At 40.6% G+C, this 19356-nt stretch overlaps 2 protein-coding genes across 6 annotated transcripts; one reads left to right on the plus strand and one right to left on the minus strand.

Moving 5' to 3' along the window:
- Positions 1 to 1070: 1070 nt before the first annotated feature.
- tbc1d17 (TBC1 domain family, member 17) lies at positions 1071 to 11921 on the minus strand. 5 transcript variants are annotated; one of them, XM_044180992.1, is made up of 18 exons: positions 11767 to 11921; positions 10701 to 10796; positions 10534 to 10611; positions 10321 to 10432; positions 10051 to 10234; positions 9778 to 9889; positions 9195 to 9365; positions 8932 to 9057; positions 8707 to 8810; positions 8076 to 8170; positions 7855 to 7971; positions 7141 to 7241; positions 6719 to 6818; positions 6201 to 6298; positions 5269 to 5385; positions 5068 to 5154; positions 4291 to 4460; positions 1071 to 2279 (listed from the first exon to the last, which is right to left on the minus strand). In XM_044180992.1, the coding sequence occupies exons 1-17, from the start codon at positions 11791 to 11793 to the stop codon at positions 4299 to 4301; spliced, it is 1887 nt and encodes a 628-aa protein (XP_044036927.1). In that variant the 5' UTR covers positions 11794 to 11921; the 3' UTR covers positions 1071 to 2279; positions 4291 to 4298. The 5 variants fall into 5 exon arrangements, with proteins under 5 accessions (XP_044036927.1, XP_044036928.1, XP_044036925.1 ...); XM_044180993.1 differs by having other exon boundaries at positions 1071 to 2282; XM_044180990.1 differs by having other exon boundaries at positions 4259 to 4460.
- Positions 11922 to 13938: 2017 nt separating this feature from the next.
- Positions 13939 to 19356, plus strand: akt1s1 (AKT1 substrate 1 (proline-rich)). Its single transcript, XM_044180994.1, has 6 exons — positions 13939 to 14093; positions 14612 to 15399; positions 15496 to 15763; positions 15846 to 15929; positions 16019 to 16194; positions 17974 to 19356. Exons 2-6 carry the CDS (start codon positions 15013 to 15015, stop codon positions 18109 to 18111), a joined length of 1053 nt encoding a protein of 350 aa, XP_044036929.1. The 5' UTR covers positions 13939 to 14093; positions 14612 to 15012; the 3' UTR covers positions 18112 to 19356.

The raw sequence follows: 19356 nt of genomic DNA on the forward strand, positions 1-19356 counted from the left end.
GGTTCATATAGTTAATTTATCTTTTTGGAGACAAAAATAAGTACGTTTCATTGGACATGATTGTATCAAGTGTGTTTTTCAGGGCATGATATTTGAGCAGAACATGGTTAGGAACTATACTATATTTCATAGAAAGATAATCATGAATTGAATTAAGTTATTTTGCTTTAACTCAAACTGGCATTATTTTGTAGGACTAGTGCTTTTATCAGACATACAGTGGTGGAGGAAGTATTCAGACCATTTACTTAAGTAAGTAAGAGAAGTCTGGCATTGAAAATGTCACTTTACTAAAAGTACATAAGGATTATTAGTGTATTTAAAAGTATCAAAAGTAAGAGTATTCATGAGGCAGACAAATGCCCCCTGGTGAGTGTTATACCATTATATATTACATGATTGAATTATTATTACTGGCACATTAATGTGTAAGTAACATGGAGCTAATTTGAACTATTTTACATTCTGTCATCATGTGTTTATTGTTGTTTTAAAATTAAAGAAACTGCAGCTGCCAAATAAGTGCAGTAAAAAGTACAATATTTCCCTCTGAATTGTGGTCAAGTAGAAGTATAAAGTGGCAGAAAATGGAAATACTTAAGTACAGTACAAGATCCTAAAATGTGTACTTGAGTACAATACTCGAGCAAATGTACTTAGTTACATTCCACCACTGCAGACATAAATATATCACAGTAACAGCGAGCTGTCAGTGGAGCTGCTGTGGTAAACATAAAGGGGGGTGTACTATGGTAAACAGCCAACAACATGAACAAAAACTATATTTCAGATTTTACAAAAGGAAAATCCATCCTATAAGCAAAAGATCATTCACAAATATGATTTTTACAATATTGTACAGCTCAGTTTTAATTTGTGAATTTGATCCAGTCTTTGTGCAGCAATGATGAACCTCATCTGCACAGACACTGAATAACAGGTACACTGCTGGAATTCAGTATATCTAATATATGTAGCCACCTGACAACATTATGAATTTATGGCTTCAACCCACATTTGACATTTATATGTGCAGATATTGACTTTACTGTCTAAAATAACAGGAACAGTTCAGTTCAATCTTTATTGTCCCGCATGAAAAATTTGGCATGCAGCAAGACTCATCCATCAATAAAACAGATTAATAAAAAGAAATATCACAGATTGGAAAAAAAAAGAAATACTTTGAAAGAGTAACACACAATAACAGTGAATACAATGAAAACAAGTAAGTAAAAACAAATCAAAAACAGGTAAAACCAGTAAATAAGAACAAGTTAAAAAGTGACAGGGACTTTTTGGTGCAAATTAATTGCTGGAGTGCAAATGAAGAGATTTTATTGTACAAACTAAAAGTTTATGTTGAAATGATTGCACATGGCCCTGGACAGTCTAAACCTTCGCCCTGAAGGAAGCAGCTCAAACTCTATTCAAGGGCTGGCGGGTATCAATGTTTTTTTCAATTATATTTGCCTTTTTCCAGACTCTTCTATCACAACTGTCTGCCAGTGAGGCCGCTGATAATTTTACAACACAACAGCGCAATGTCTCTCCTTTAAAATACTCTTATTAAGTTGTAAGTCAGCCAGAAAAGGTGTTCAATTTAAGCTAGGTAAGTGACAAAAGATGTGAATAAAAGTGTGAAACAAGAGGGACAACTAGTCACTAGTCCATAAAACTGACGACTATACAAAAACACACCTCGAAAATTGTAAAGCGTCTATAAAATACTTCTGGTTTTGAAAAACAAACTCAAGGCTCAGATCTCAAACACAGAGGGAAGAGCTTCAGCCACATCATCTACCGCAGATAACAGCTTTTCTAAGACACCCAGCATAATGACAACATGAAGACACCATAATCCTCCCACACTTAGTCGATTGTAGCATTAGCGAGAGAATATGGGGTTTAAAGCTGTCAACAAGGCCTTTGCTTATAAAACAGGCTTTGAGAGGGGCTGAAAGCAGATTGAGTTTGAATGAAGGACCGAGTAAGTTTGGCTCTGCCAGTCAAGTGAGGTCAGGTTGGGGTGGACGGGGTAAGAGAAACAGAGTGACAGATCGTCGGCCTGTTTAAGCACCCTGCTAAATTCATACATCGCAGCTGTATTCAAACAACATGGATCGAGGGGGAAAGAGACAGCGACGAGCCAAAAGAGGAGTGCAGCGGGTCCTGAGAAGGGGGTGTGGTTCCCCGCCCCTCATTTTCCAGCTCATTTCCCGGGACAGTGGAGAACAGAGGTCCCATTTTCCCCTCAGCCATTCACCTCACACAGGCACCTGCTGGCCAGTGGGGGGGGGGAGGAAAGGGCAAAGTTTAACCAGTTCACAAGTTAAGACACTACATAAACAAACAGTTGTTACTGTTACACTGGAATAATTACAATTTCTCAGATTTTGATCCCAAAATTATTATTTTTTTGTTTTTCTTATGATACAAAAAAAGTGTGTTATTTATACTTTTGCTTTGTGTGTTTATTAATGTACAATATTTTCAACAATTCTAACTTCTCCTACAAAGACAGATTTTATATTATTACAACTGTGTTATATTGTCATTCATTATCTGTTATCTATATACCAGCATGCAGTTACGGATGCTTCACAGGACGAGTTAAAGTTGTCGACAAATACGTTAATAAACACTTAAAAAAGACCTTATATCTGCTTACAACTACATTATAGTGTGTTATAATTATTAAAAGTTTGCTTATGGGGGGGGTAAAATTAGGTGTTACCCTAATTAAGTTTGGATCATTTCGTTAAATTTGCTTACATTAAACTCTAAATGTCTAAATAACAGGCTCCTACAGTGCTGCGTGACATGGTGCTGCCTCTCAGGGTTTCTGGCTCAGTAACTCTGAGTGCGTCTACAGGCGACTTTCTCTGTTCAGGGGATCAATATGATGAACTCCTGATCCACAGCTCTCAAAATGGATCATTACTGGGATCATTTTAAACAAAAGGTGAAACAGACTTTAAAGAGGCGACAGTTATGAAGGACCTGGTACTTGTCACTGAGTTTTCATTTTCTTGTATCATTGTTTGTTTTGTATATTCTTGTTGATTTTTGCTGTTTTTAACGCTTTCTTGTTTCATTTTGTGTATATTTTCTTGAGTTTTCTGCTGTGAAGATTTGTGTTTTATGCTGTTTTGAATGTGTTTCTTGACTTTAGTGTTGTTTTGTGTGTATTTTCTTGCTTTATCTGTTTTATACATTGCTAGCTTAGGCTACACACACTCAGCCACAATCATGCCAGTTTATTAGGTACACCTAGCTAAAACTAATGCAGTCTAATACAACAGTTTTAATGTTCAGTTTTTGTTGAAACTGTTTTAAAGAGTTGTTGATTCAACTTTATGGTAATTTTGGAGGCTGCAGTTTGTGGTGCTGTTGACTTGTATTGCATTATACAGAGAGGTGTTTCTAATGTTTTGTTCATTATATCAATGAGAGTAGACTGCTGAGTTTAAATGCTGTGTTATGTGGCAGTGGTCTAAGCTACAGTATGTACTAAATAAATAAATCAGATCCTGGCTGAGTAGGCCTTTGAGACTGCCTGACTGAAAGTAAAAAAATATAAAGTTTATATGCCCTGTTTTGTTAAGATTCAACCATTTATTTGGTAATAATCAGCGGATGAAAACGTTATGACATTATACAGATAATTACAAAGCTTAAAATATTACTGCGCCACTTGTGAAAACTATAAGGCATGCAAAAACTTTGCATAGGGCTGGAATGGCATCAAACAGTACTAACAAGGCGCTGCCAGTGAGTTTATCCTTCATCCTCTTCCCTTTTCGGGAACAGTGGCGAGGGGACGCAGGGCAAATCTAAGCCAAACATAACAAGATGCACTGAAAGTAGACTGTAACTCAAGTGTCAAGCAGAGATGGCTACAATTATTAAATTACTTGTGAAAAGGTAAAACAGCAGCATCAAAAGGAGGAGGGAGAGTAGAAAGGATGGCAGTACTCTTCAGCAGAGACACAGGACATGTAAACAAGCGACAAGCTGTCGTGGAAAAGGAGGAGGACAACATACACAAAGAAAAAGAGCACTGCAAGTACGGCTTTAGTGTTTCAACATTTTGAATTGTAACATTCATGGGTACATTAAAAGAAAAAAAGCCTCAACAACGCCCCCTGCCTCTGACAAACAGAAACAACAGTCTTCACCAAACTGTCTTAATTCCTTCTCATTGGATCCTATACAGTATATAGATATTTTTTTCATATATAAATATCTTCCATACATTTCGTGGAGGCTGTCAGTCCACCAGCTGACCTGCAGATTTAAGGATAGGTGGGACCGCGTGCTGAATTACATGAAGCAGCTCCTGTCTGGGCTTGGCTGAGGAGGCGTTGTGTCTCGCTGGCCTGGGAGTCTGGGCTGTCCTCCTCAGAGCTGGAGGGGATGTTGAGACCCAGAACCTGCTGCACCTTGAGGGGAAGCTCCTGGGGAGGGCAGAGGAGGAGAGGAGATGCCAACAAGGAGGTGATGCAGTGCTTCCATTACCTGAGAATCTGTATTCCATCCTTGTGTACTGGTTTTGATAACAGTTGGTTTTACTATGTTGCAGAAGGACAAATACTCTCTTCCTGTGAAGAGATGCATTTCTAAATCTCCCTAGTTTTTCCCGACTTTGTGTCTGAAATGCAGCTCCACATATAGAACACTAGTGAGGTATAGATTTAACAAAATTTGCTAAAACTCTAAAAAAGGATGCTGATGGATATCAAAAATTACAACTGCTGGAAGATTTTTAAACGGGAAAAAGCTACAATCAACTCCAGGGTGGATTTCCATCACTGCAATAGCAAACAATACAATTTTCATTCATGTTTTCCAAAAATGCGCATTTAATACTTAACAAATAAGGAAATAAGAAGACAAAAAGTTATGTTTGCATGTAAAGAGTCAGAAGAAGTAAACATTATTTGGCATAACAGAATTTTAATCATCTTTGATCATCTTAAAGAGTTTCCCCTCGGAGATCAATAAAGTATTTCTGATTCTGACCCCTCAGATTTATGTCTGACTGCCCCATGAAGCGCCTGTTACCTTGCACTGAATCAGCTGTAGGTAGATGGCCTCTGCTCCACGCAGAACACTCTGCAAGTCCAACTTCATCGTCAACTCATTAATGTGCTGAAGAGAATTCACAACGTGGGAAGAGGTTCACAGATGAAAATGTGTACAGTTATATGCAAAGTAACTTCCTGTCTCCCACACACACAAACACACACTCTGTACAGTACACACCTTCAGAATAGTGTTAAAGTCGTGGTCTGAGCCAATCAGCTCTCCTCTCTGGGACTCCAGGATTGAACAGGCGATCAGAAGGTGGAAGTTGTCACATGGAAGACGAGTCCAGAGGACCTGAGGAAGAAAAAAGGATGTTATAAAACAATACTTGTAAACTCATTTAGCTAGAAAAGATGTTATGATAAAAACAAATAGTATTTCAATAGTATGATATCCAAAAACAAACCAAATGAGATTTTTCTTCAGACAGGTTGCAGTTAAGTTTCCCAACATTTACTTCCTGGAGTCATTAGTTAATCATTGGTTCATGTCCACTCCAATGTGGTAAAACACAGTACTGTCACTGCTATTACTTTGGTTCTAAATGATATTGTATCTGCTGTTGACAAAGGGAAATATTGCGCTGCCCTCTTTGTTAATTTATCAAAAGCATTTGACACTGTTGATCATGCTATGCTCCTGCAGAGTCTACGTGATAATGGTTTTGATAAGTCCTGTAACGGGTTTCAGGACTACCTGTCTCATAGACAGCAATGTGTGATTTTGGGCAATGATCGTTCTGTATTACTACCACTGTGAAAGGGGGTTCCACAAGGTTCAGTTTGGGTCCTGTCTTGTTCCCTTGTTGTTCCAACTGTGTTCTGTTGCTGTCTGTTTTCGCGTTACTTATTTTTTGTGTGTATTTATTCTGTTTTGTACTCTCGGCATGCCCTCAATGATTCCACGAGAAGGCTGAATTACTTCTTTTTTTAAATCAAGACGATACCTCAATAAATGTCAAAATGTTTTTAACATGAAGTGGTGTTAATCGTCATACCCTAATATTAAGTAAACACCATCAACTGTTTGTCTCACTGACTGCACTTTAGCTGTTCTAGCATTATACAAATATTCATTAATATAAGTAAACGCAGCTGTGGTGCACTCACCTCCCACATGGTGAGGATGTCCTCGAAGGAAAACTCTCTCTTGAACCAGATGAGCAGCCAGCGGAAACAGAAGCAAAGAGAGCCGCTGTCCTGAGAGTCTGATGGATGAAATAAATATGTTTTACTTTTCAATTTAGTGACCAACAAAAAGAGAAGAATGAGCTCCTTGTAAATGAGTAATATCAAGAGTTGTGTCTTAAGCACTTTTTACATACTATGTATCCTGGAATTTTTTATTTAGCATACATTTTCATGCTTATCATGCATATCAACATGGTGTGCACCCCATCTGCATATGCTGTAAATGTGTATGCTTTTGTAGATAATATTAATAGATTCTGATGTATAACCTAGAAGTTGCATTATGTGTAAAAGCCTCTCATTTGCTTTATTCTTGTTTCTGCCCTACTTTTCGTGGCATTATCCGAATAACTGTTGTGCCCGGTTTTGCCTCAGGACTTGTTTACGTTGTATTTTAAACCAGTCCAGTTTGACTGGATGACTATTAGCTGACTAACCCAGGAAGTCACATAGCTCTGGGTCCAGAGCCTTCAGCAGGATACTGAGCTGAAGGAGCTGCTGCTTCATGGCCTCCTGAGACTCTTCAAAGTTCTGGTGCTGCAGAGGAAAGACTTGTTAAGTCACACAACAAAGGTCACGCTGAAAAACATCCAAACCACAACAAAACACTGCTGCAAATTTAATAGTGTGTGCTTTGTGTTTTCATTTAAATTGCAACTGCTGATGAAGCATTGACTTTCTGTTTTAGTTTGTGTTGCTGCTGAGCTGTCATCCTTCATTCAGTACTGAATTCTGTTCCTATCCACAGTAACACAGCTGCACAGCCTCTGAATCACCAAAAACTAAACTTGTTTTTGAATGAAATTCAAAGGTCACAGGTTTGTGACAGATCCTGAGAAAGAGAGATATTTCCACTAACCACCAGCTCCATGAAGCCTGTCAGACACCAGAAGGACTCCACCTCGTTCTGGGTGACGAACAGGAGAGGAGAAAGGAGATCACTCATCCCCTGGACATAACCTGCACGGACGGAAACAACAGTGTCAGGGCGACATGGATATATCTGCCTGAATGATCATTAGCAACTCATCCCTCTAAAACATCCCTTCAATCTAAAAGTCAACTGTAATCTAACAAAGTTAAACCCAGAGGTTCACTGCAGGCACTGCGGTGTAATGGAAAACCTTTGAAACAGGAGCGAAAATGTCCCCTGATGTAAAAACATTTTAATTTGATTTACTTCTACATATTGTGTGTGTTTGTAATGCTGTGTTGGCAGAGCAGCCTTTGTTCAGAAGAGTTTTTGCTTTAAAATGTTAATACACCTCCTACACAGTTCTTTATCTACTAACCTGAAGAGAATAATGATCCTAGTCCATCTGTAAATTGTTTTTGTATCCTGCTGTCTATGCTTATTGTCAAAAGACGACAATTCTTTAAAGAATTATTAAGATTAACATAGAATCTGACCAAATTAATGCATAAAGACATGCAATGCTCTTGCTCCAGCTACTACTTCATAAGAAATAAATCATTATTATTATTATTACTTTTGTTACATTTACATCTGTAGTGGTAATGAAATGTTTAGTGTCGGTGCACCTCTGTTTGCCAACAATTCAGAAATACATACCAAGATCAAAGTTGTACATGCAGTATGTCATCAGCACATCATGAAGCAGAGTCAGTCCTGGATTGTCGTTCCCAGAGAAGAACGTATTGTGTCTGTCCGTCCTGTTGACGTCTCTCTCTGTCACAACAGAACAAAGACAGTTCAAATTCAACATCTATTGCAGCTCACAGGCTGACTGATACAATGAACAGATCCTTTGTTTGACAGATTGCAGCGCTGACCTATCAGGCTTCTGTATCCTCTGAGGAGGGAGTTCCTCATCTCCTGCTCTTCACTGACTGACTTCCACTGCACCTTCATTCTGAAGTACTCATCCCTGCAGACACAGAAAGGGGTTAAAGTGGATGAATACCTTAAAGGAACAGTTTGACATTTTGGGAAATATGTTTATTTGCTTTCTTGCCGAGATGAGAAGCTTGATACCACTTTAAGGTAAATATGAAGCTACAGCCAGCAGCCAGTTAGTTTAGATTAGCACAAAGACTGCAAAAGAGTCCACCTAACAACACCTCTAAAGCGTACTGATAAACAAATGAGATATAACATGTTTAATTCGTACAAAAACGGAAATGACAAACTGTGGGAGGTTTGTTTCTTGGCCAAACGCAGTCACTTCATGGAGTCTCCGCTGGTTGTCTTGCAACCTCAACTTGACAACAAGACCCAAGGAAGCTAAGCTAACTGGCTGCCGGTGGTAGCTTCATATTTACTGTACAGACACGATAGTATTGATCTTCTCATCATCAACTCTCTGTAAGAAAAAGAAAGTAAGAGTATTTCCCAAAATGTAGAATTATTCCTTTAACCATCAAAAAGAGTTAGGAGGGCATGAGCAGTAATAAAAACACTAACGTTTTGACCCGCAGAATGTCCTCTCTTTCCCTGGCAGTGCTGTTCCATGGATAAAAGCCCAGGAGGAACTTCCATACCTCCTTCCTCAGGGACGGTGTGACGCCCTGCAACGGATAAGAACGCTATGAAAACACGCACATCTGGCACATAGGGGGTCGGAAAAGGTAAACAAGGTGCGTCTTCCACATAGGAGATGTACTGCTTATACTGTATTTACTGTCTTACCCCTCTGAACACTAGCTCTTTGATCCTCTCTGGGTTCTTCAGTCGCCCCGCTGGGTCCAGAAACTCCTCCCATTTGTCCAAAGGTTGTCCCCTGGTTGCGTCTGGTCTGGGACCAAGCTCTACCCCCTTAATAGAAAGACAGACACAAACATCAACAACTGATTTATGATTCTCATGTCGCTTAACATTATAATAATCTGCCATCTATATGTATTAGACACGACTGTATGCTCTAAATCGTTCGTTTGGTTTCCTTCTCTTACACAGTTGATGAGTTCGAAGCCGGGCTCTTCATCGGACTGGGGGGGCAAACTAGGATCCTGAGGAGTACGGGAGTAGACGGGGGAATCTGGAGGTCGAAGTGCCGCCTTGAAGAAATTGGTGACTTTGGAGAATCCACCAAATGTAGTGGCATATGGGTCCTGGATAAATCTCTGTTCAGGCAGAAAGAGAACAGAACCAAATAAGAGCAGACGGTTTTTACTGTGAGTGAGAACTGCAACAATTTTGATAGAGTTCATCTGCTCCCACTGTGTTTTTGGCTCGACACAGAGACACTGGGTGCGCTTCATTATTAGGCGGCTAAAGAAGTGAGTGTAAGTGGAGGTTAGGGGTGGGAACTTCAGTGATTAGGCTGTAAGTTTTTAATCCAAAACAGAGCATGGGATGGAGTGTGCCTTTGATCAATGATTCAATGGTATTGAACAACAAGCTAATAATAAAGATTTTATGATCAATATGTGCTCGTATGCAGCTTCATATGATCATGTATAATCATATTAATGACATTATTATGGTCTCTGTTTACTTTACTTCAGTTATAAATAAAAAATAAAAACAAATTACCGAAACCAGATCCGAGCCTCCATCGTCAAGGAGCTGCAGCTTATCGAAGGACTGAGAGAGAGCACCTGAGTCTTGAGGGTAGGCAAGGAAGAGCCGCCCGTCAAGCGGTGACCTGATGATAACAACAGAAACCATGTGATGTTTTTCCCCCACTCATGTGATTTGTCAACAAAGATAAAAACAGCTCTGTCTGAAACTCTACATCAGCTGTCATGAGATTAATTCTAACAGCAAGACAGAAACTGCTGCTAGAATTAGAGCAATGATACTTACTGGTCCAGGATGATGTAATGGTTCAGGGCCCTAAGCAGCTCCCTGGTTCCTCCTCGGTGGAAGTGCAGAGGAGGCAGTGGGTGCCCCCCTCTACTAGTCAGCACCAGGAAGTTTCGACCCAAGGAGAACCGAGCCCTCCGAAGAGAGTATAACTCTGAGAGAGGCAGAGAGAACGACCACTGACCTGCAGGCGAAATAGGAGACATTTAGTTTCATGCATCCTGTCTTAACGTAACTGTTTGCCCAAAGAGACAGAAGTGTGAACTGCACCTGAATCTCTGACCGGGACATGTTCTCGATCTTTCTTCACTGTGCTGATAACTGCCCAGTCTGGCTCATACCCAGGGTCGAAGTTGGTATCCTCGTCCCCTCCTTCTCCATCCTAATTGGTAAGAAGTGGGTTGATGGGAATTATATTTGAGATAGAAAAAATACTCTAATATTATTCTCCTTTTCATGTGCAGCAAAGAGATGATTACTGACCTTTTTGGTGTAGAGTACAGCAGGGGCACTGCGACCCTCATCCTCCAGTGGGCTCCACTCTAAAGCCGGCACCCCGGCCTAAAACAAACACATGGTTAATAATCCCAGTGCTTTTTTGATTTCCCTCGTTGTATCTCGACAGCCTTGAGTCTCACAGATTTGCTTACCCGCTCCACAATGCGGATGAACCCGGGGATGGTTGTGTCCTGGTTACTCCTTTTGGCATTTGTGTGGAGGTACACCCCCTCCTTCTCAAATATCAGCTGAGGAGAAAGAAAACCCACATAAATGTAAAGTAGATAAATCAATCATAAAATGTAAGCTGAAATAAAGAGACGTCTCACTTCAGGTTGTGCCAGATTCCAGTCATGGGAACATGCTTGGTAAGTGTATGGTAATTACTTTCTCAATTCATATTTTTCTTCCATAAAATGTTTTTAGAAATTGTGAAAATGCCAAGTTTTATTTCCCACAGATGAGATCTTCAAATTGCTTGTTTGGTCCGACCAAAGATATTCAGTATACGTTCATATGTGACAAAGAGAAGCAACACATCCTCACATCTGTGAAGCTGGAAGCAGGGAATGTTGGCATTTTTGCTTGAAATTGTTTTAATGTTTTGGGATTGACTCTAGCTTGTGTCGGAATGACGTCATGTGGTTTACGTACTATCTCATTTGAAGAATGAAATTAGGTCACGTTAACTTCACTGCATGAACTGTAACACATCTGATCACAACAAAATAATCTCCCTAGTGCCTAAAGAGCCCCATCAAATAGCTAACGCGTAGCTGTGGCAGGTAAGTGAAATATTATTAAAAATTAGATAACAAAGAGCTAGTTAATGACAGAAGCATATCACATGATCTCTGACAGATCAGTGGGTGAAGGCGAACCAGCCAGACAAGAAAACTTCGGTAGACTTTATTATGGTGGACTTTAGCATGATGATCTAGTATCGACTGACTTTGCTGGCAAGTTTTAATGTCGGTATGGTTATAGATACAGCTATCGGCTAGCTACACAACAGAGTCTGACATCTTATATCCAGCCAGATGACAACATGCTGCTGTATTTTATCTCACGTTAGTGAGAGTCGATAGCTAGCTTGAAGTGATAACATCAGCTAACACTGACAGCAAGCTCGAGTAATTCCACCCAGAATTTCACAGTCGAGTGGGAGGAAAGTTGTCAACATTCACAAATTTGAATATTGTAAAAACTTGAGAATACCTTGTAATCCTCAACGTTTTGCTCCATTCTTCCGTCACCTCTGTCTCGACTTCGTTTTTCCAAAATAAACGTTACGTCATACTTCCTGCCTACGAAAAGCCCCGCCCCCAAACAGACGTCATGGCAGGAACGCGAGCCAATCAGACCGTAGTGCATATGCTTATTTGGTTTATGCAATTTTACATTATTATTTTTTTAAAGGCCATGATAAATGACACTCAGACACATTTAATCAGATAGTAATATTAGTTTCTGGTAGTTTTTGTTTTCTATAGTTTAATCCTAGTACTATTGTACTTTTGCTTAAGAGTTTGAATGCAGGAATTTCACAGATTAACAGTATTTTTACACTGTAGAATTGCTATTTTTATTTAAGTAAAAGATCTGAATACTTCTTCCACCAGTGATGGATTACAAAGTTGTAGCAGTTTTTAAAAAAGCTCAAGAAACCAGCAGCAGAAACAGCAGACAGAGTTGGCGACCAGCTGGTGAACATAGAGGAACATTTAGCTGCTAAAGAGCCAGATATTTCCCTCAGGAGTTGGTGGAGACCAAACCAGAGGTAAAAGGAGGGTGAATATTGACTTACATTTGCCAGCCGACCAGAAACAAGACTCCCAATGAATGCTAATGTTGGTCTATATGCTGGACGTGTAAATAGGCAACTCTACGCTAACGACTTCACCATATCAACTTAAATGATGATACCTGCTGTGTTTTTCTGCTCCGTTTTTCTGCTCCATTTTATATACTGCGTTAGCCACAAATCTGACGTGGTGTCACAGTTCCTCATTGTGACCACTGGAGGGCAGTGAACACTCATGATCCTAAACACACTCAGGCCAGCAGTCAATCACAAACATAGTAAAACTTCCGGTGACAGCTAAAGAGACAGTTTCATCTGTGCACTGCCACATACAGTATATTCAGTAGCGTAGTATCTATGCATTACATAGTGCACGGGTTTGTTAGCCATGAATTAAATGTTGAGTTGCAATTCCCCACTTTGACCACTGAAATTACAGTATAGCATACTAATACTGGTCTCCGGGCTAAAAAACTGTTTTTAAAACAACTCGTAATACAACCAAAATGAGTGTTGCTGTTTTTAATTGTAATAATCACACTAATATATGGATGCTTACATACTGATATTAATAGTAATTATACTGTTGAGCCACAATTTTATTGTAGTATTGCAGTTCCTCACTGTGACCACTGGAGGGCAGTGAACACTCTTCTAATGTCAGAGTCAACTCCACCAACATCAAGGCAGACACATGAAGTATAAAGACACACTAATAACACATCTAGTGATACATTTCAAAATAAAACAGTCATAAAAATGAGAAAGTATCTCACAGTGTTTATGGCAGGGTGTTTACTGGAATAAATTACATGGTGCAGGCGTTCATATTGTTTGATAAGTGTATACAATTAATATAAATACTAATAACATTAGTACCAACATGACTATGACTATATTTCTACCCCACTACTTTTTACTCCACTGCATTTATCTGACAGCTGCAGTGACTTGTTATTTTTGAAAAACAAAGTAACTTGTGAGCAGCTGATGGAGCAGCTGGTAGGTGGGCTTAGGTGAGGAGGGGTAGGTGGGGTGTCCACGTGCACGAAAACAAGGCGAGTACGAGCCCGCCCACAGAGCTTGGTCACGTGTACAACGTGCGTTCGTTTGGAAGGCAGTAAACAGGTGACGTCAGAGCTGCGTCAAGTTAGCCAGAGCGAAGTAAGCGAACCAAGACCGGATAGAAGCCACGTCATTACCCTTCGAAATAAAATAATCTTGTCACATGATAAGTCAGTGCAGTTTACGATTGATTACGGCTTGATTGTCATAGAAAAACACGGAGGTTAAGCTTGCCATTGAACTAAAATTAATTATTATACACAGATTGTGTTCCGGGTTAATACTCCATAATATCATAGAAATTACAAAATACTATTATTATTATTATTACCTAATGTTTTGTCGATGCCTGCTGAGAGCAGAACATGTCACATTTGACTGAATGTCGCTTCGGACATAAAACAAGGCTTCATTTATATTAAATTACCACACATTCCTCATTGTGATACAATACCTTTCTTCATACCTGTGCAACACAAAATGTGTTTATTGACGCGGCTTTTATTTTGGAATTCTCAACCGGAAAGGCCATTATTAATCCTTGCTAGCTTGCTGCTGGTGTAGAGCCTAGCTAGGGGAGAGAAACCGTTGGAGAAGGTAGAATACATATGACAAAACAGAAGTAAAGTTTGAGATTGATAAACATCTGGCAACGTGGAAGAAAGAAACTGAACAGGTAGGTGAACGTCGTCCCTCGTTTCTGTAATGTATACTTGCGCTTCTCGGCTCCTGCTAAAGCCTGAAAAATGGAGGTGAAATGTGGTTCCGTCATGAGGAGGTTGCACACAACACTGAATAAACAACAAGATCAACAACAACAGCTGCAGCAGCGACAGCAACCGTGCACAACAGTCCGTAGCATGCCGTTTAAAACGAGACAGGGACGATTGCAAAGATGGCTGCAAAGGAGATCAATAGAGGGCAGGGTTATTACAAAACTACAGTAGCTAACGTTACAGTAGCTAGTAGTTAGCATAAGCAGCTCATGGGGTGGTGAGGGCTGCGACAATCAGCACAGATCAGCTTAAACAGGTTGTTTTTGAATGTTTATCTGCACGTATTTAAACGTGCACTCTCAATTCATAAGCCTTCTCTAGAAAAGAAAGAAGAAGCACCCATTTACAATGAGTGACGTGTCTTGCCATTTTCAAAGTTTTACAGATAATCTGGAATTTATTTTATTATTTTTTCCAGGTATCACCAGCAACTTCTCTTCTCTCCCCTGGCTCTCCAGTGTGCAAGGACACCACCCAGTATATCATATCTTAAAGTCACCCAGTGCCTCTCTACCTGATTGATCATTATTTTCCCCTGCGTCTTCACCAGTGCAAATACTAACCTACACCAGCAGGACAGAAAAAAACACAAGTAAAGTGATTTTTCTGCATTTTTGAGCAAAGTCAGATACACTACAGCTACCAAAGTTACCTGTCAATACTGTATTAAGTTTGGTGCCCCCCAAAATCAACTATTATCAAAGCTTCTTTTGTATAGATTAGTCTAAACTTCAAAACTCTTCATCATTCATCAGCATTACTCAGTTATCTCATCAGTCAGTCCATCTAAGACAGCTGTAAACAGTACTTAGCACCATTATGGCCTCCATCACCCAGACGCCCGAGATCCCAGACAACCACAAAGAGAGCTGGCTGGCGCTACTTTCTGCTGCGGAAACGTATTGCCAAAAGTCTGGCTGCGACCTGGCCATACTTACAGCATGTAAGAAGTTCAGGTCATCGGCTGGAGATGGAGATGGGAGGAGGAAACGGGAGAGCAGCAGCGCCTTTCCTAAGGAGCGTGATTTCTCCTATAATGTATGGGGTCAAGGGTTTCTGGCAGAGTCGGCTCGCCGCTACATAGACGACATCGGCGTGCTGCACTCCACGACCATGCTAACAGCCCAAAAGCACACGCGCCAGTCAGGGGTAGAGGGAGGGACCAAGCAGGTGGTCGACCTGACCTCGGACCCCGGACACAGGGGGGTGAGTGGCCTGTATGTGCTGAATATTACACTGTGATACCTATTCAGAATGTTCACATCCATAATATGGTGGTTGTTGTTGTTGTTGTTGTTCCAGAGCTTTACAGGAGATGGCGGACTGGGTGGAGTCAGTCCCAATGGCAGACTGTATTCCCAAAGCTACCCATCAATCTACAGCTCAGGAGCCGTGACCGGACAGGGCGCCGGGCAGAACAGTAACGGAGAGAGGGAACGGGAGAAGAGCGCGCTGGAGACCGAGCAAGGGAGACAGAGGTCTGGGATTGTGGACTTGGAAGAAGAGTGTGAGGACGAGGAAGAGGAGGAGGACATGGATGAGAGGAGACCCTATGGGAATGAAAGTACTGGTGAGGAGTGATGCAGTTAATCTGTGTCTTTAAATGCTTTGATGTGCAGTGATTCTGAGGATTTACCGTCGTTTTGCCTCAGGTGTCTTCTCCATGGACGAGGACTCTCTGTCGCGGGACTGCGAGCCGTTCTTTGAGTCTGACGGGGAGGAGGAGAGCACTGATGGTAAGAGTTTGGTATGACTGTGAAGGTAGTCACATGTGCACAGATGCACATTAATGCGTTATTCACATACATTTCTCTACCTGTCCTAGGCTCTTTGAGCGAGGATGCTCCTCCGCCGTCGCGTGGCATGGCTGTGGGTCAGGCTGCGTACTCGTTCCGTCACGCCCACCCGATGGCCCTGGCCCGCTCGCTGCCTGTATCTGTGCCTGCGTGGGGCTGCAGAGGAAACAGAGGTGCTCAAGGAGACGGAAACAGTGGAGAGCGGGTGAGAACGTATCACTTTTACAAAAAGCTACTGGTTTGCATGCAGAGATTTAAAATGTTAGTAGTTGGTTAGCCAGCTATCTCTGGGCTTAACTGGAGTTTTCTGATAGCATGAAGCTGGCTTACTTTAAACCGGGGTAGATCACCATGGTAACCTATTCTGCTCCGGAGTAGGTTAACTTTAGAGATATCGGATTAAAGTATGACTATTGACCAATAAGATCACTGGAAAAATTGTCGTCATCATTCCTACAGCATCCTGACAGGGACAAAAGTAAAGAGTTTACAGTAAATTGACAGTAATAAAGATCAAAGGGCGGCATTTTAATGGATCAGTAGAGTTGCTTTGCCTATGATAATTATATCAGAGAAAATTTACCACACTAACAATGGCCAAATGTTCCTGATAACACAAATGGACTGAGTTTTAAATCTTTCAGTCAGATGAGAATAAAAAAAGTACACGCACTGTCATCTTTTAATAGAAGAAAATCCACATAAAACTCAATAAATTATAAATACAACATTTTGGTCAGATTTCTTTTCTTCAGGCCTTTTTTTCACATATTATTTGTACGTTTCCTCTCTGCTCTGGCAGCAGAAACAGCCAACTTTACTTTTATTTTAGTTTATTTATCATGAGACAAAAAAGCCCTAATGTCACCATGGAAAATAAATGGATTATCCATTTGGATTTATCTGTTTATTTTCTCACCATCGACTGTAGAAAATGCTGAGCGTATTTAAAAGGCCTTATATAACAACTCCCACACTTTTTTAAAGCCTTACTTGTAATCTCACTGAATATCACACAAATCACAGGCATTACTGTTTCATCTTGTGTCATATTAAGTACTACATTCATGGATCTGATGACGTTGCTTGTGATTAAGAACTCTGCCTCTTTCCCGTGAACAGTGGCTGGATCAGTAAACTGAAACCAGGTAACCCAAAGAGAGCCAGACTAAGTTGAACTACGAAAACACGAGCACTGCTCGAGGCTACTGCTCAGTTAGTGGTCATTCAATATTTCTAATACTGGCCTGCTTAGTGCTGTGACTAACTAAGTAGCGAACACAAAATGGGTTACATGACTAAGCTAGAGGTTTCAGCTTTAAATGATATCAATTCTAATTCGAAATAGATATACAGGGGAGTAGAAAGGTGCAGTAGATTTGGTCTAATAAAAGTGTTATTTAAAAACCCCTCATGATAAGAGTGGCTTAATGTCATTCCATCAAATATACTTGTTAATTTAAGAATATACAACCTGTTCCCATCAGCCTGATCTAAATTGAAAAGCGGACATCCTGAAATTTAGAAAAAAAATAAAGCTATAATCAAAGAATTGATATTAAAATGAGCTGTTGCCTTTTGTTTTTATGTTTTTTGGTGTCACTTGATCCTGACATATTTCATGCTGTCTCAAGTCCAAGACAAAGAAACTATTCAGTTCTCAGTATTTTGATGCACCAGCTAATGGCCGCGACGGCTCCATCAGTTCATGTGACCGTAAAAGTGCGGTGAATTGGTGTGAGGTCGTGCTGGGAAAGTATTTTACAAATAACATTTCAAACACCATTTTCTAATGAATGGAACAAATCTTACTAGAAGTTAGCATAAAAAGAGAGGAAATTTTATTGAATGTTTCCATTTCTGTCCAGATTTTCTCCTTTTAATCGCCTCGTATATAAAACTGCTTGGATGGAAACCCTGCCAGCTGTTGTGTACTCCCTCCTGTGCCATGTCAGCATACAGTCCCTGTGTGTTTGCCTTTCAGGTGGGCTGCGCTGACCTGGAGCACATCGCTGCCAGTATGAAGGCCCTGCTGGCACCCGGAGCCACTGATGGGACGGAAATGTTTGGGGCCCTGCCTCGGCCCCGTCTCAACACAGGGGACTTCTCCCTCAAGCATTGAGAGAGAGTGGGGCGAGTGGAGAGAAAGAGAAGGGAAAGAGGGAGAGAATCAGAGGGATAAAGAAAATGTGAAGAGAAGCTGTCATGACGGGAGCAGACCTGGATTGGCTGGCAGATGTGACGTACAGTATGTGAAACTGTATAAAAGCTAGTACCTCCATTTATTTCTCACTAACCAAAATTAACAGCACATGCTTCGAGGAGTAACTGACAAAAAGAAATGTTATGAACACTAATAACATTTTCAACACTATACCCCCACACTATCACTACACATCCCACAACACTACATTAGGACCTCAAGACGTGTGTAGTGACCCACTGCACTGACCAACAAGGACACTAAAACAGGGTGCAGTCTAACTGGCACAGCCAATTGTTAATTGTGTGCTGACACAGGTTTTGGGAGGTTTGCCCTTTGGTAAAATTACCTGTGAAGTGATGAGAACTTGGGGAACAGCCATCTCTACCCGGTTGATCGTTGGCTCCAGTGCTGCATGCTAACGCTCTAGCAGACACCGTTTTGACTGATATGAGCTTTATTATAATGTGTAGTAGCTCGAAAGCTAAATGCTACGTTATCTTAAAAGATATAAGTGTAGCAGTTCGGTCACTCTTCTGAAACATGATACAAAATGAGCTTAAAGGAATAGTTTAACGTTTCTTTCCCAGAGTTCATTGAGATAAATGATACCTCTGTCGTGTCAGGGCGGGAAGTTTGGAGCTAGAGCTGGGAGACTCTTAGCTTAGCTTAGCATAAAGAGTGGAAGCAAGGGAAAACAGCTAGCCTGGCTCTCTCTGAAGTTCAAAAATGCGCCTACCAACATGACCCTGCTGTCAGTTAGCACAGTGTATGCTTAAGTTTTAGCATGAAGCACAAGAGCCACTGATCTCCCTGGTCCACATGAAGCTTGTGGCTTTTCAAAATGTGAGGAGGACACCAGCACCTCCTCATAACATGCCTATTTGTACTTTTACTTTTGCCAATGAATGACTGACTGATAGAATGATTGTAAATCAATACTGATTTATAGGGGATGGTGGGTTTTTTCTTTCTTTTTTTTTTTTTGCTCCAGATCTCTTGTTGAAATGACTGAATGAATGAGAAAGTGAGAGAGAGAGAGAGAGAGAGAGAGAGATGGGTTGATCTGAAAGAAACAAATGTCCATCTCTGACTTTTCAAAAACAAATAAATGTCCTGTTAAGTACTTTTATGTTTCAAATAAAGGAGCAACACCAAGAGAAA

The sequence above is a fragment of the Siniperca chuatsi genome, linkage group LG21 (genome assembly GCF_020085105.1).
Source record: "Siniperca chuatsi isolate FFG_IHB_CAS linkage group LG21, ASM2008510v1, whole genome shotgun sequence".
Taxonomy (NCBI): Eukaryota; Metazoa; Chordata; class Actinopteri; order Centrarchiformes; family Sinipercidae; genus Siniperca; species Siniperca chuatsi.

What these genes read in the sequence shown, in the direction of transcription:
- tbc1d17 (XM_044180992.1), bottom strand. Translation starts at nt 11,793, where the DNA reads ATGGAGCAAAACGTTGAGGATTACAAG. An exon ending in TCATCCGCATTGTGGAGCGG is followed by an intron (nt 10,612 to 10,700) that starts GTAAGCAAATCT and finishes TGTTTGTTTTAG; the next exon opens with GCCGGGGTGCCGGCTTTAGA. An exon ending in AAGAGCTAGTGTTCAGAGGG is followed by an intron (nt 8,811 to 8,931) that starts GTAAGACAGTAA and finishes TATCCGTTGCAG; the next exon opens with GGCGTCACACCGTCCCTGAG.
- akt1s1 (XM_044180994.1), top strand. Translation starts at nt 15,013, where the DNA reads ATGGCCTCCATCACCCAGACGCCCGAGATCCCAGACAACCACAAAGAG. An exon ending in CTATGGGAATGAAAGTACTG is followed by an intron (nt 15,764 to 15,845) that starts GTGAGGAGTGAT and finishes GTTTTGCCTCAG; the next exon opens with GTGTCTTCTCCATGGACGAG. An exon ending in GGAGGAGGAGAGCACTGATG is followed by an intron (nt 15,930 to 16,018) that starts GTAAGAGTTTGG and finishes TACCTGTCCTAG; the next exon opens with GCTCTTTGAGCGAGGATGCT.